The following is a 16,591-nucleotide window of genomic DNA, read 5'->3' on the forward strand; positions in this document are numbered from 1 at the left end:
AAGTTCCACAGCTGCAGGGCAGCCCTGCCAGGTGCTTGTATCTTTTTCCTCAGAGAAGAGAACCCAGGCCTTTCCTTCCTTCTTGGTGCCCTGGAAGTTAGTCCTTACACCTGTGTGACCCCCATCTCTCTTGCCACAGCAGTAGGGGCAGGGCTGGGGGAGAACTCTCTCCCTCACCCCCTTCTTCAAGGCTCCTGCCCAGCTTCCCTATGGCCTCCTTTCCAGAGCAACTGGGCAGAAGGAGAGGAGGCTGTAGAGAGGGCAGGACAAGAAGGGAGGCAGAAAGGATTCTCCAAGCCGGGAAAGAAGGAAAATGCCAAGGACCTAACACCAAATTTATCACTTTTTAAAAACAAGAGATTTTTCCCCAAAGTGAAGAGAATAAGAAACAGATCCAGTGTCCATGCATTCCCAGCTGCAGTCTCGATTCCAGGAGACCTCCTTCACTCTCAGACCTGTTGTGGGGGAGGGGCAGAAAGAGAGGGCACGTGAGAGGCCAGAGGGCCTACTGTCCCCACCCTTGCTGCTCTGCCATCATCAAGCGTCTAACCTCTGATGTCCGACACCAGTCCCCCCACTTGTCCAGCCCACGCAGGGGAGGGGGACTGTAAAGTCAAAGCCCACAAGGCTATCTCATCAATGCTTCTGATCCAGGCCGGACTACTGCTCAAAAGCCTGGACATGAGGCTCTCCTTTTGGGTTCCAAATTCCTTTTCTCAGAAAGCCGATGGTGGACTTCCATCGCCTGTTCCAGGAGCCAGAAACCCTGGTACTGAGCCTCACCTCAATCCTCCGTCCTGCAGCTTAATCCCATTTCTCTTTGTTCGGGGATACATAATACCCCCAAATCTTCTTGCCTGAGACAATAGCTTCTCAGTGACTGAGGCTGGTCCTTTGTTCCCCCATTTCCCTGATTCCCTTATCTACACAGCCTGCTCTCCTGCAGACCGGGTGCCCAGCCCTGGACTCTTACCGAGTTGGCTCCCTGGGAATCCAATGGTGGTATATGGGTTGTGGGTTCCTTTGTGCTGGGTTTCTCACTGCCCCTCTCCTGAGCTTTAGGGATGGGTTCTGCAGGCTCTAAGGAGGGAAAATGGGTGGTGGGAGGGAAAGGCAGTATTCATGAGGCTGGCAGAGAGAGCCGCTCCCTTACTCCATCTTATACTCCAGTGACCCTGGAGAGGAGCCCGAGACCAGGCTGGGGGCAACTGGACAATATCAGTGGTGTTTTCTCTAATCATAACTATGACTACAGGGTCTTTTTTTTTTTATTTGCAATCAGAAATTAAAAAAAAAACTTTCAAAGGCAAGTTAAAAAAAGTTTGGGTACAATTTGGCTAAATCTGACCTCGTCTGGGACTATTTATAGTTTTTATTTATCCCATTTAGTGGGACCATTCGGTTCACCGCAGAAGCATTACTGTGTTGGCTTACAGGGTGCTCTGCTGGGGCGTAACGTAACATACAGTGTGGAGACCACGTCACCTTCATGTAACTGTCAGGACGCTGGATTCTGGAATCCACGCGGGGCAAGGGCCTTAACAGCCCTTCCATGTACTGCGTCCTTTTTATGTGTCAGCTGCTGGGCTAAGAACCGGTCCCATCTCATTTTCACAAACGACCCAAGGCCAGAGGCATCGTCATCATCAGTTTACAGACCGAGGTGAAGTAAGGCGATGGAGGCCTCCGGGCTGGTAAAGTGACAGAGCTGCGATTCTAGCCTGTGAGCGCGGCTCCATGGCAGCCGGCCCCACCGTCCAGTCCAGCGCGAGCTGCAGCCCCAGCTGGGACGCGGGCGTCATTCCGTAAGGCAGGTGAACAGACGCAAATACGTGCAGTGCGTACAAATACGCCCGTGTTCTTAGGGCAGTTTCCGGCTCTGACGAGACCCCTCCCCATGATGGGTAAGGCCGGCCTCCTCCTGGGCCAGTCCCTCCCCAGCCCGAACGTACTTTGTGCTTTCCCAGACGAGCCCGGCCGTGACTCCGCTTCTGCGCCCCGGATCCCAGGTGGGCGCGGCTCCTGGGCCCCTGCGCTCTCGGCGGCTCCCTCAGGTTCCTCTCCCGGCTGCTGTTGGCCCAGGTGGTGTTCAACCATCATCTGGAGCTCTGGGGGCACAGAGAAAGGGAGGGGCAGGCTCGCTCAGAGTTCCCTCTGGGGACACTGACTTTTCCATCCTCTGAGATCTGAACGGGGTGGGCGGAGACGTTTGCTGGGCAACGGGGAGGGCCTAAAGCTACACAGTAACACCTATTTCCTTCAAAAGCAGGGGAGGGGAGGGGCCTTCGGGAACCAAAGATCTTCCTAACTCTCCCGTGGGGGCAAGAGAAAAGTCTCCGTTGAGATTCAAGAACTACCGGATACCTTCTCTGTGGTGATCACTCCGTATCCTAGTTAGCTGCCATAGTGAGGCGGTACTCAGGGCTCAGTAGGTGAAGAAGGTTCTCCCAGGCCTCCCAGCTTGTCGAGGCAGAGCTGGAACCCAGCCCAGACTGTCTAGCAACACGCCACTGTAACAAAGGCAAGGACTTCCCAAGGCTTCCCTCCAAAGGGGTCACTAGGCCTACATCCAGCCTCAGGCGCAGAGGGGAAGAAAGGGGTGGGAAGGGCGGGGTCTTCCTAACCTTTCATTGTGGGTGTGGTCCTCGTCACCTTCTTCCGTTGCCGTGGAGACATGGCCAAAGTGGACTGTGAAGGACACAGAGCGCAGGTGGGGGGCCTGCCCTTCTCCCCCACCTTCTGTGCCTTACCATGCTTTTGGATTGGAGACTGGGGGTCTGCTGTGGGCTTCAGAAAGTGGGGGGAGAGATTTCCTGCTTGCCAGCCGCTCCCCGCCCCCCCCCACCCACAGTGAGCAAGGAAACTGGGTGTGGGGGATACGGTGCGTGTGTATGTGTCTGTCCGCTCATGCGCATTTGGGGGGATGCAGAGGAGGGAGTTAGAGGGCCCTTCAGATTGGACGGGGGTCTGAGGAATAATCCCCTGAGGAGTCTCTGGGTTCTCTGGGCTGGGCTGAGCAAGAGGGACCAGCTCACCTTGAGAAGTGGGTTGGGGATCCGGTCTTCATCTATCTCTGAGGGGAACAGGGAAAGGAGGAAGTGAAAAGGACTGAAAACCCAGGGGTCCCCACAGAGCCAACTTCCCAAGGGGAGGAGCCTCGGCAATCACCTCCTTCCTGATCTGTCCCTCACATCTGCTCCTAGGAAGTTGGCCCTGATGGCTGCCCCAGGCCTGCTCCCTTTGGCTCCCTCCTGCCCTGCTTTCTTCCCTGCACGGAGTCCTGTCCTTGACTCTGTGGCCAATGGGTGTCTACATACTTGCCTCAGACCTGGAGGGTCCTGAAGTAGGATCTGTGGTCCTTTTGCTCTTTTCCTCCCTCTGAAGTATCCATAGGTCTTTCTCCTCCCAATCCCTGCCCCCGCCCCAGGTCCAGAACTGAACCCTGCATGGGAGGGGACCCCAGATAAAGAAGAGCAAGTGTACCCTGCACAGGAAGGCACAATCCTTTTTGGTAGTTGGGCGCAGGCTGGAGACTTGGGCATCCTGAGCTCCAGGCTCCCTTATGAGCATGACCACCTCTCTGCCACCGTCCTGCAAGCTCCCCTGACATTCTCGGAGACCTGGTTCTCTCCCCAGACCTCGCTGGGCACACGGGTGACCGGAATGCCAGCTGCTCCCTGAGCTGTGTCTAACCTTCCCTTTCCCCTCTGGGGGTTGGGAAGATGGCTGATGGAGGCGGTCCCTCCCCCTCACAGCTGTCACTGCCTCTGGGGGTGGGGGCCGCAGCATCTCAGTTGCTGGAGAAACCTGGAAGGCTGTTGCCGCAGCAACCAGCACTCAGTTGACCACCCCAATTCCTGGGGGGCTTAGGAGCCAGGTGCTTCCGCTCCCCTTCCCCAGCGCTGCTCTATCTTGCCAAAGCGAAGGAAACCCTTCTGCTAATGCAGCCCCCACTTTCCCCACGCCCCTGAAGTGGGGGCTGAGAAGCCAGCTCTTTGCCGCCTCCGAGCTGCCCTCCTCCTAGCTGGCGCCCGCCTTCTCTCTCTGGGCCTGGCTGTCCTCAGCAGCCCCCATGCCCTTCAGCGACCCATCCCTGGGGTTACCTGGGGAGGACTGGTCACTGGTCAGCACGAGGGTGGCAGGGGTGGGGCGGCGCCTCCGAATCTGAGGGAAGAGGTCAAGTGCACGTGGAAGCATCAAAGCCCCACCCAGTACCACTCAGCAACATAAGCCAGGCTCCCCACTTAATAGAGCTCAAAAAATGCCCCATTACACTGAACCTACCATCCCAAGATGGACGCTCTCGGGCCCGTCCCCCTCCCTTGGGGACCCAAAAGACCCCCCACCCCCCTTTCTGCTTCTGCATCTCCCTAGCGCTCCATCTCAGCAGCCGAATCTGCTCCCATGCATCGATCTCTGACTTGCTGTCCTTCCGTCCGTCCTGATCAATGGTCAGAAATAACCCGAGAGGGCCAAGGCTTTTCCCTCCGTGTTCCAGCCCACCCCTCACTCCCAAACAGACATTAACCTTTTGCGTGCTGGCATCAGTGGAGAGCACCCCTCCGTCCCCGCCCAGCCTGGGTGTACGGCACAGGGAAGGGAGGGCTGAAGGTGCGTTCCCCTGGCGCGCGCCCTGGCTTGGTCCCCAAAGTCCTCCCTATCTTCGGACACACTGCCTTTCTAATTTGTCAGGAAATGCGGTCTGGGGAAATCCTGGTCATGGTAAATGAAATACCAGCAGGAGCCCTACGCAGGCGTCTAGTCAGGGCCTGAAGTTACCTGAAACACCTTACCCTGGGCTCCAGGGTCCCATGCTAAGAAATTAACATATAAAAGCGGACTGACTGCGGGCGGCCGCTGCTCTTTTGCGAGGCTGCCAATGAAGTTCATTGTTGTTGCAGTCAGTCCAAGGACTCCTGGGACAAGTGTTTTTTTCCCCTTTCTCAGGAGGGTTTAGAGGCTTGGAAGTGAGGGGACCCGTGGGGCTGGAGTCCCTGCAGCTCCCTCCAGGGCAGAAGAGAGGAGGGAAGGCGAAAGGGACTAGGAAAGGGGCTAAAATTATCCAGGGCTGACAGCAGTAGGGTGAGGACATTGAAGGATCAAATTCCTATCTTTCTGTGGCCATTAATGATTATCACTCCCTTTGGGGGTGGGGTTAGACACCCGTCCTTCTCTGTGCCCAGAAAGTGGGTATCAGCCATAGCAAGAGTGCAGTGTTAGTCTGAGAGGGGGATTCTCCCCAAAGAAATGGGATGCGTACAATGGGGGTCTGTTGGGGTAGGTCATTGTTTTCTCTGGAGATTCCAGCGACCTCTGTTTGGGGTGACATTTCAAGGTCCCTGGCAGTACCAGTCCTGTGTGTGTGTGTGCGTGCGTGAGTGTGCGTATGTGTGCGTGTGCGTGCATGTGCGCGTGTGCGTGCGTATGTGTGCGTGTGCGTGCGTGTGCGTATGTGTGCGTGTGCGCGTGCGCGTGTGCGTGAGTGTGCGTATGTGTGCGTGCGCGTGCACGCATGCACATAGGCACTGCACAAACATTAGCTGTGGGTCCTGATGCATTCCTGACGCAGAAGAGCTGGGCGCCAGCAGATGGGCATGTGTGCTTCACGTACGTGGGGTGAGGGCCATCGCTTCCCTAGGGGAGGCCTCCTCTTTATTTCTTTCCTGCTGTGGGTGGAGGGGGGATGCCGGGTGTGGAGGAGTCAGAGGGACAGGGAGAGGGTGGGGGTGTTAGTGGAAGTTGGGAGCCTGAGAAGGGACCACAAGTACCACGGAAAGGACCTTGAGAGGGCAGCAGGGCTCTGTGATGTGGGACAGATCCCTTCCTTAGCCCATTTCCTTGCCTTGGACAAGATTTCTAGGCACTCAGAGTCTTTGAGAATTTCGATATCCTATAGCAGAAGGGAGTCAAGCCAGCCTTCCTGAAGCCTCTCCCAGGCACCCGAACTGCTAGGAAATGAATAGACGGTCTCTCTGCTTTCTCTCGCACCTATCTCTGATCCCAGTGCTTAAGGACACCTGGTTGCCTTTGCCTCTGATTTACTGCCAAAACAGTCACGCCAAAGACCTGGTAGCTGGGCACCCCTCCATCCCCTGCCGCCCTGTGCTCCGTAACTCATAGCTCCTAACCCCTTTTGCTCTCCCATGTCATGCTGGATTAGGAGCTCCTGCCACGCCTGGAGCTTTTTGATTGGGTAACACACTTGGGCAACACAGCAAGAGGGGCCGAGGTGAGACTGCAGGTAGAATTTCAGGTCTAGTGGACACCAGTTTTGGAATATTAGAGAAAAGCAGGCAGAAGTCCCAGCTCTTTTTTCCCTCTGGCTCCTTACCACTGTCTTCTCTGCCTCCTCTGTCTCCAGACCCCTGAACCAGCTGGCCTACCCTCCCCCCACAACACACAGGGACACCTGCTTTCTCGAACACCAAACAGATGCAGGTGTCTGGCAGTGAGACCTGTCTATGCTGGTGAAAGGCAGTCTTTCTTGGCACCTCACCCCTAATCCCCTCCAGCGCACACTCATGGGCCCTTTTTTCGGGGTCTGAGGTTATCTTAGGCAGGCCCCTGCCTCCAGGCCTAACAGTCTTGCTCCCGACTCTCCACCCTCCTCCTCACCAGGCCTGAGGTCTCCCCACAGTCCATCCTACTGTCACCCCTTCGAGGTCTGAAGAGGCGGCTCCCCTCAGGCCAGGGACAGGAGGGAGGTGCACATTCCTCACCCCTACTCACACTTCGGGAAGCTGAAATTACAGGGGGAGTGCGTGTACCCATCCTTCCCTTCACACCCGACCTTATTCCACCAAACAGCTGGAGGAAGACAGAGGACACTCTCTCCAGCCCCTGCCAAGAGGTCACAGAGTTTTTTCAGGTGGGGAGGCCCAGCCAGAGCCCTGGGAGCCGGTTGGGGGAACTGCAGAACTGACCTTGTGGCCAATGGATAGTCCTTAGGAATGGGGATGTCCAGGGAAATGGACAGAGAACACAAAAAGAGATGGAGCAATGAGCAAACGAGCAAATATTTGGCAAATGGGCGGTAGTAGTGACCACGGGTGGTCACCTCTCCACACACATGCTCACTCTCCCTGAGACACACACTTGCTCACACTCTCATCCACTGCCGGCCTCTGCCAGGCGGCTCGGAGCTAAAAATAGACCAGGCCCTGGGCTGGGCCAGGGCCTTGGACTCCCACCCCTTGAGCCAAGGCCGGCACAGCGCTGCTCCCTTGCACACGGGGTCCCTTGCACCTGGCCCCCAGAAAGCCCCTGCCTCTGGCTTCCCGGTGCCTTTCTCTCCATGCCACCCCCACTCCCCGCTCGCTCCAAAGGGCATGAGTTGGGAATAGGGACCCACGTGTCCAGACTTGCATTAGAGGGAGCCTCAGCCAGTGCACCCCACCATCCCTCTCCCCAGAGCCCCAGCCCTTTCAGTTTTCCTCAGCTCCTTCTTGCTCTCACTCTCCGGAGTCAGGCAAGGTAGCCTTCAGTGAGGGGAGGACCCGAAGGGCTATTTCTCTTCTTCCAACTCCTTTCGACAGCACCAGGCTCCCTCCGTTACCTACCTCCCCCCCAACCCCTCCCGCAAGGCTGCCGGTGCCCTTCGGCGCCCCCACCGAGCTCAGAAACTCTGGCGGCGGTTGTCTGGGTGGGGGATGCAAGACGGGCGGGGGCGGGGAGGGGTCGTGTCCTCAGGCAGGCCCCCTCCCCCAGGGCTGGGGAGGCAGAGAGCGACCCTCTGCGCGGACAGGCTTCGAGGGAGGCGCTCGCCCTAGCACAGACGGGCAGATGTGGCTCCAGGGTGGGGGAGGGGAGAGAAGACCCCCAAACGGAGCGCGGTCGCCCTCCCTGGGGCGCCCTGCTAAGGGCGGACGAAGCGGGTTTCTCGGCTGCCACAGCCCAGGGCCCCTCGTCCGTGGCTGGGCGAGTCCCCGGCCCCCGCCCCCCCGCACCTGCTCGGCCGCCTCGGGGTCAAGGTGCGGCTCCAGCAGCGGGACGGTGAACTGGATCTTCCGCGGGCTGCCGTCCTGCTCCATGGCTGGGGCGGCGGCTGCTGGGCCCGCGCCGCGGCGGGAGGGCGGGCGGCGGACTCGGGGCTGGGCCGGGCGCGCTCCCTCTCCGCTCCGCTCGGGCCCGGCCCCAGCCCGGCGCGCTCGGCTCCCGGCTCCCGGCTCCCGGCGCGGCGCTCCCCGCCCGCGGCCCGGGGGCTCTGCGGTCGCCGATTGGCTCCGCGGCCGCCCCTCCCGGCCCCCTCCCCCTCCCGCCGCCCGCAACCTTAACCCCGTCGTGGCTGCGCCGCGGGCTGCGGGGGTCTCCGCCCGGTCCCGGTCGTGGGCGGCGGTCCCGGCGGGCACGCAGGTGTCCTCAGAGTTCCGGGCAGGGAGTGGGGGTGGGGAGCGGGCCGGAGAACTTCTCCAGGCTGGGGCGCGTTTTCGGAGCCGGACGGTGGAGGGGCGCTGCCAGGAGGAGGCGGCAAACGCGAGAAGGAGATTTCATTTATGATCTTAAAACGGGTTGTCTCGTAGAGCAAAGAAGGAAAGGGGACTTAGGCATGCAGCAGGAGGGATGAAGGCTAGACACGGAGAGGGACTTTCCCTGGGGAAGAAAACACTAGAGCGAAGGTGAAAACTTGGAGGGGAGGGTGCGGTCCGGGCGCCGGCAGTTCGCTCAGCCGACAGCGAGGGGGAATTGAAGACCTTAGAGGGTCTCCAGAGGCCAGAGCCTCTCTCTTGAAGCGCCGATGGGAGTGGGTGGAGGGCTCCGGGAGAGAGCACCATCTGGGACTCGGCAGACGGAGTGTTGGGGGTGGGGAGCCGACAGTGCTTGTGAAATAGATTTCTCTTTCTGCTTGCTAAACTACGGGGCTGGGAAAGCAGGTGAAAGGCCTGCAGGGGGAGAATGCTGCGGGATGGACAGGGAAACTCCCGGTGGGGTGGCTTGTTTACAAATGGGGTTGGTTTCCAATTCCACTACTGGCAGGATAATGAAAATGATCTGCTGTAGCTCAGGGGATGGAGGTTAGACTCCGTGAAGAACTTACCACGTTGGTGTAGGACCGGATGTCCATCAATATCAGTGAGTGAGGCAGATAGGATATTCTTAGGAGCTGGTGGGCACCATGCCAGGGCCTGGGGGCCATTGGATGGAGGGACAAGAGGTGCTGTGGCCCTGGGGCGGGGCAGGGCTGGATGCATCACTGGGGGAGGAGAAGGACTGGAGGTAGGGAGGAAAAGGGACAGGGAGTTCTGGGGGAGGGCCTGGGGCAGGGCCAGGGCCAGGGCCAGAGATCTGTTTCTTTAGCCTTAAGCCCGGCAACTGGCAAGTTCCGTACAGATTAATGCCCGGTTCTCTAGGGTCCCTATGATCACCCTGTCTTCTAAGGGCTCAGCCTCAACTCTTAGTTGCCTCCTCTCCTGGGCAGCCCTTTCCTGACCTGGATTTCACAGCCCCTTCCCCTTTTACCTCCCAAAATAACCTCCCCTGTCCTCCCCCCTAGCCGTATCTCTTTACACTGGTCAGGCCCAGCTCAGTTTTCTCGGGGCAAGCCTGCGGTTATAGGGACCCAGTGGGGCAGTCAGACCTCCATTAGCTTGTTAATTGACCCCATTTTGCTGTCACTTGGACTCTAGGAATGATCCCCTCCACTCAGTCTGCACTCATAGGGTCCCTTTGCATTCTTTTTAAAAGCTTTTTTCCTCCAGTTTTATTGAAAAACAATCGACACTCATCAGTGTATGAATTTAAGGCATTCAGCACCACGGTTGGACTCATATATATTGTGACATGGTTACCACAGTAGGTTCAGTTAATGTTCATCTTCTCGTAAGATACAATAAAAAAGAAAAAGAAAGAAAGAAGGAAAAAAAAGGGGGGGGATTCTTTGTGATGAGAACTCAGGAGTTACTCTGTTAACAGCTGTCCTTGGTGTCACACGCGGTGTCACACGCGGTGTCACACGCGGTGTCAGCTGTCGTCGTCATGTTGTACACCATGCCCCCAGCCCTTACTCATCTTAACTCTGGAGTTTGTACCTTTTGACCACCCTCCTCCAGTTCCCCCTGCCCCTCTCCTCTGCCTCGGATAACCGCAAACCTGATCTCCTTTTCTAGGAGCCTGATTTTTGTTTTAGATTCCACATGTAAGCGAGATCCTACAGGTCTGTCGTTGCCTGACTTCACTTAGCATCACGCTTTCAAGGGCCATCTGTGTTGCAGGATTTCCTCATTTTTTATGGCCAAATAATATTCCGTAATATATACAATACACGTCTATATCTATAGCTGTAGCTATCACAACTTCATCCATTCATCCCTCAGGGGACACTTCAGTTGTCTCCGTGTGTTGGCTGTTGTAAATGCTGCTGCCGTGAACCTGGGGGTGCACAGAGATATCCTTTTGCCTTTACTCTCTCTTTGATGTAGCAAGGCCAGCCAGGAAAACAACTAGTTGTACTTCCCAGCCCCTTCCCTGAAGCTGCTCCCCAGCCCCTGCCCCCCAAGAAGTGACAGTGGAGGGAGGGGGTATGAAGACAATGAAGCCAGAGGAGAAAGATGGGGTGGGAACGCAGGGCCCATGAGCACGTGGGCACTTGCTCTGGCTTCCTCCCCACTCGCCCACTTCCTGATCACACACACACAGAGCAGGGTCCAAAGTACCCTCTAAACAGGTGACTTGCACACCCCTTACCCCATTCCACCAGGACCCTGGAACTTGAAGCCAGGATTCTCACACCCCTGGGTTTCTGGGGCCTCAGAATATCCTCACTGAGCCTCAATTTCCCCATTTGTAAAATGGGAGAAGAGTCCCTGCTTGGTAGGGTTGGTACCCTACCTACACTATGAGGTAAGGTGCCTGGCACATAGAAGACCCTCCATTAATCCATAGTTGCTGTTGTTACGGTCTTGTCATCTCCTAGCAGGGCAGCCCTGAAGGGAGTCGTCTCTCCAAGCTCTTATCAGGAGAACCTTCATCCCACCCCTTCATCCAGTTTGCCTGGGCCTCTTTCACAGTCCCCTTTTCCCCTCAGACTTTGGTCTGGCCATGAGACTCCTCCCCAAGTCCTCCACCCACCCTTCATGTTGCTTCCTCAAGATTCCCCGAACCCCCTGGCCCTGAAAGCTGCAGGTAAGGAGAGGGGCCCCGGTTGCTCAGGCTTTGGAGAGGTGGCTGATGGGCTGTGTGGGAAGAAGGGTCCCAGGAGCAGCCGGTGCTGGGGTGGAGGCAGAGGAGGAGAGAGCAGGGAGAAGGAGGAGACAGCTCGGGGTAGGGGCTTGGCTTCGAGAGGAGGAGGCTGGGGGACGGTGGGCAAAGCGTCTGGGGGTAGTGGGCAGTGGAGTGTGGCCGGCTGTGGCCTCTGGGGCTGGGGTCTCTGCGTGGGCTCAAACAGGGCTTCTGCGTCTTGTGTTTGGACCCGTATTCATGCCCAGAGCTGGGTGAGTGGCTGGGAGGGTGTGTTGAGCTTGTGGCTGGAAGAAGGCATGGGTTGCTCACACACAGGGCTGGGGAGATGAGGAGAGCTGCCACCTGCTCCTGGAGCCCCCTGGTTCGAGGTGGAGCCTGCCCTGCCAGTCCCTTCCCCGGCCTGCCTGCCTGCCTGTGTCTGTGGGAGGGGTGCGGAGGGGTGCGGGGCTGTGTGCCTCCCTGTCCCTGCCGCAGTCGCAGCCCGGGCTGGAGGAGCGGCAGCTGTTCGGCGCCGGGCACTTCTGGCTCCATGAAATATTTAAGGCTCCAGGGATGTGACTTGGTGACGCAGTCACTTAGCCTTAGCTCCCCCCCACCCCCTCTCAGAGCTGGACTTTGGGTTAATGGGGCTGCTCTTTTCGTTCTCAGCACGTCCTGCTTTTCTTTATCTGTCCTCCTTAGCCCACTAACCCTCTCACGCATTAATTCACTAATCCTCACAACCGACCAGGAGGGACGCATGGATCAGGAGCGTTATTTCACTTCTCAGGTGGGGTCATGGAGCGGGTTGACCCTGGGATGGGCCGCTTGGGCTGGCATTTGCGAGGTTAGAGTTCAGTTCTTCCCTCCGCGGCCACCTCTCTGGGCCACTGTGGAGGGCCAGTCGCTACTGCCCTACCCCGAAGGCGCACGGGTCTCTCTTTTCCCATCTGTAAAATGAGGGGGAGCAGGCGACGGCCCGGGTTTCTTCTCATTCTAAAACGTTGTCATCCTGAGTTAGGGGTGCTCCCAGGGCTGGAAGCAGAGGCAGGGACCGTACCTCTGTCTTGCACATCTCCCGACCTGGCCGTTGCGGCAGGGTGAGCTCCTGCTTGTCCGACGCACGACGCACGCACACTTCTGCACACACTCAGCTCTGACGAGGTGAGGCTTGAGACTCATTTACACACCAAAGGAGCAACGACCCCATCCAAGTGGTTCCCCTGGGAAGCCATATGTTCACACCAATTTGCTGCAGTTTCTCGAGCATTTCTGGAAACCCTTTTGGAATCATCTCAGAGCTTGTGGCATATGCCCTGACAATCCTCACTGTGGAGTGGAGCTTTGTCCTTTGGGGTGTCTCTGCTCTTCTGGAAAGGACTGAGGGTCTTTAGGGGTCATGCCTTGTGAAGAAGGAGGGAAGTCAGCTGGGGAGCAGAACTTGACCTGGAACTGAGGTGTGGCCCCCGTGTAGTGAGGCCGTGTGTCCCCTGCAGCTCTGATGCCCGTCTAGAAGACCTCTTGCAAGAGAAGTTTCTAGAGCTTCTTGTGGCCCCAGGAGCACCATTGGAGTGGCTGTGTGGCCTCTCAGGGGATGACCTGAAAGGCCCGCCTCCTTCACCGTGTGTGTGTCCTGGTTTGCCTGTGAAAAAGCCCACGGTTGCAGCTCGGCCAGGCTTGGGGACACACCCCCCTGCAGCTGGCGCTCTCGGGAATGGGGCCAACGCTGGTGATTCAAACATGACGCTGCTCATTTCCAAAGTGCCTGTGTCGTCTTGAACTGCACGCTGGTAGAGGTGGAAGAAACTTGAAGATCAGTCCATCCCCCTCCAACTAGAGAGGAGACACTGAGGCCAAGGGAGAGGAAGCAGCCCTTCCAAGGACTAGAACCCATGCCAATGCTTTTCCTAAGAAGCCAGATTTGGTGGCTTTGGCAGGGCAGTGGCTGAGCCTGAAACAGGGGCATGGACCAGATGACCTCTTGAGACGCACTTTAAGCCTATGATCATCATCAGTCCAGAAGAGCCAGTCCTCAGCTAGCCCCTTCCCCCCCAGCTCGAACAGGTTGGATTCATTCTTCCAACCAGTATTTACTGGGTGCCAGGCATTATGCTAAGTGCTGGGGATTCAGTGGAGAACAAAACAGATAGTCTCTGTCCATGGGCATCTTACAGCCTAGCAGGCGTCAGGGAGGTGGTGGGCTGACCGAGGAGTTATAAATGATGACGGTGACAAAGGGGGAGTACAAGAGTGAGATGCACCAAGAAAGGAAGAAGGTCAACATGACCTCTGACTGCTCAGAAACCCCCAACCCCGCACACGAAATCCTTCCAGCACAGTGGCTAAACACCCAGCCTCTGCAGCAATCTGCCCGGGTTCAAGTTCTGCCACTTGATAGCTCTGTGACCTTGGGCAAGTTGTATAACCTCTCTGAGGCTCAGTTTCCCCCCCTGTAAATCACAGGGATCCCTATTGTTACAGAGAGGGCTGGGATGAGGTAATGTCCATAAAGAGCCCAGGTCGGTGCCTGGCACCCATCAGGCACTTGAGAAATGGACAAGAGTAGCTAGGAGTTCATCTTAGCAAATGTTTTCTCCGTTGACTCTGGAAAAAGCAGGGCTGAAGAAATGGGGATGTCGAAGCTTTCAGAACCAGGGGGTGGCTATCTGTGGGACATCCCTTGCCCCTTTTCAGCCAGATCCCGCTCCTCCCCACCTTTGTCCGAGCAGCTGTACTTGATGGCCAGCTGTGTCCTCATCAGCATGGGTGATCACTGTGCCTGGCTAATTAACACCAGCCCTGTTAATGATTAAATCTAATGACTTTGACTTGGGGATGTGATGGAAAATTCCCCAGCCACAGGACAGGATGAGGGTAGGTTACCAGGAGTAGGAGGGAAGGGCCCCCTGAGCTCTGGACATGTTGAGGGTAGGCGGCTGGGGTGTAGGGGTAGGGACAGGTGCCTGGGTTTTTTCTTGGGGCTGCTCAGCAGGGGAGTGTGGATGGAGGGGGTCATTTGAAAGTTACAGCCAACCCTCCTCCCCCCTTCCTCCCAGGCTTGGCCGAGTGCACTGGGCCCCAGCCAGAGCCTTGGCGTTCCTCTTGTCTGGGGTCGGTTGATTGCAGCTAGAGCAAGGACGGGCGGGAGATGGTGGGTTAGTGTCCCAGGGCTGCCGTGACAAAGTGCCACTAACTGGGTGGCTTAAAGCAGCAGGAACTTATTCTGTCACATTCTGGAGGCTAGAAGTGGGAGATCAAGGTGTCAGCAGGGCCAGGCTCCCTCTGAAGTCTCTAGGGAAGAATCCTTCCTTGCCTCTCTCCGCATTTGATGACCCCAGGTGTTCCCTGGTTTGTGGCAGTGTCACCCGGATGTCTGCCGCTCTCTTCACGTGGCCTTCTTCCCGCTGCGCCTCTCTGTGTCCCTTCCTCTTCTTACAGAGACTTCAGTCCTCGGATTGGGGCTCCACCCTAAATCCAGGATAATTTCATCTCAAGCTCCTTAATTAATTACATCTGCAAAGAGACTGTTTCCAAATAAAGTCACGTCTGAGGTTCTGGGTGGACATGAATTTTTGGAGACGCTCTTCACCCCACTGCAGACAGTGAGAGTGCCTGGCAGGCAGGGCGACGGTGCTTACCCCGTGCCCATGCCGGGGCCGGCACCTGCCTCCCCCTGTCCCCAAGTAGAACAAGTGCTCAGGAACTCTGGGAGCTGCTGGCCTGGGTCTCAAGAGGCCTAGAAAGGGGGGCGAGTGGTGGAAAGAGGTGAAGGGATGGGAGCAGGGCTGTTCTAGATTAGAGAAAAGAAGACGGAGGGGACTTGGAAGGGAAAATCCTGGGTCCCTATAGTTTAGTACTGTCGGAGGGGAGAGCGTAACCCACATTATATTATGTATCGCATGTATTATGTGTTATCTGTTATATCTGTTATACATATTATGTATCGTGTATTCTGTATTATACACAAGATGTCATGTGATAAAAAAATAAAGTTGCAGTTTGATTTCATGGTAAGCTTGATTCATGACACGATCTTTTATACTTTATTGGGCTGCTGGGCAGGGGAAATTTTTTCCCCTTGCTCTTGGGTAAAAACCCAGGAAAGACTCTTAACTATTTTGCTTGCTCTCAGGTAAGAGGCAGGCATTGAGCACCGATCAGAAACGAGAACAGCCAGGCTGGTACACGACTCAAAACTCGAAACTATTTACAGTCCCTCCTGGGCAGCCTGTCGGGCCCTGCTTTACTTGGAGCCGGGGAAAACTCGAGTGGCTGGCTTCTGCCTGTCTCTCTGTTCTCCCTCCTTCTCTGCAACCCCCCTTGCCATTTCGGAGTGGGGTGTGCTGGGAGGAGGTGGGGTGGTGCGGAGCAGACCCCAGGGGTGAGTTTCACGTCGGCAATGCTCAGCCTTCTCCATCAGCTGGTACAGTCCTGGCCCCTTTCTCTCTGATCTTCGCTGACTGTTCTCTCTTACGCCCTTTCCTGACCCCGCAGAGCTTGGCTGTCAGCCCCATTCACCTGTGTTCCCTTACTCCAGGAACTTGAGCCCCCTTCCTCAGCCGGTGGGCTCCTTTTGTCCCTTGAGGTAGTGCTCTTGGACAGCACCCAAGAGGGATGCCTGGGGATCGGCTTGTTTCCCTCCCAGGACCCAGAGCCGATTCTTTCTTTGCCGGGCAAAGGAATCCAGGGCATTCCAGAGCACCAGCCCTGTTGGCCTGCCCACATGGCAGGTCCTCGGTCCTTCACTCTCCTTCTAAACTTTGCGTGGCACCCAGGCTCCTGGACACTGTGCCCTCAACTCTAGGGGCCACATACTCAGCTCTTGGGGTAACCCATTTAGCATCCACTAGGTGTGTTCTAGGGTGGGGAGGCCCCTTTTCCCTTCTTTGGGAGAGGTGAGAGGGGCCCACAGCACAGCCTTCTCCATACATTGTCTCCCCACCAAATCCTCCCTTCTCTCCATACTGTGTTTTTTGTTTTTGTTTTTGTTTTATATCCTTGATCTGGCTGAGGTGGTCAGAAACTAATCCTTAAAAATTTCCTTTGAAATTTGTCATATGATGATTTGGCACTTCACCTTAAAACGTCATCTATGGGGGTGTCTGGGTGGCTCAGTCGGTTAAGCACCCGACTCCTGGTTTCAGCTCAGGTTGTGATCTCATGAGTCATGATCTCATGGGTCATAGGATGGAGCCCCCCCTTTCCGGGCCAGGCTCCATGCTCAGCGGGGAGTCTTCTTGAGGATTCTCTCCCTGTGCCCCTTCCCCTACTCTCCTGTGTGCTCTCTCTCATAAATCTATAAATACATAAATACATACATAAATATTTCATCTATTGTATCTTGGTGCTTACTTGAAATTCTAACTTTAACATCTTGTTGCAAAAGCACCTGGGACAGTTAAGAGTGTCCCAGGAGAGGCGGGCATCAGGTTCTCAA

At 56.5% G+C, this 16,591-nt stretch overlaps 1 protein-coding gene across 1 annotated transcript; it reads right to left on the bottom strand.

The window, feature by feature from the left end:
• Positions 1-321: 321 nt before the first annotated feature.
• On the bottom strand, positions 322-8,264 carry PPP1R1A (protein phosphatase 1 regulatory inhibitor subunit 1A). Its single transcript, XM_045800848.2, has 7 exons — positions 7,947-8,264; positions 4,104-4,164; positions 3,036-3,073; positions 2,625-2,688; positions 1,953-2,108; positions 974-1,080; positions 322-455 (listed from the first exon to the last, which is right to left on the bottom strand). The coding sequence occupies exons 1-7, from the start codon at positions 8,028-8,030 to the stop codon at positions 450-452; spliced, it is 516 nt and encodes a 171-aa protein (XP_045656804.1). The 5' UTR covers positions 8,031-8,264; the 3' UTR covers positions 322-449.
• Positions 8,265-16,591: the final 8,327 nt, after the last annotated feature.

Source organism: Ursus americanus, chromosome 25 (assembly GCF_024610735.1).
Source record: "Ursus americanus isolate L20-20 chromosome 25, mUrsAme1.1.p, whole genome shotgun sequence".
NCBI lineage: Eukaryota > Metazoa > Chordata > Mammalia > Carnivora > Ursidae > Ursus > Ursus americanus.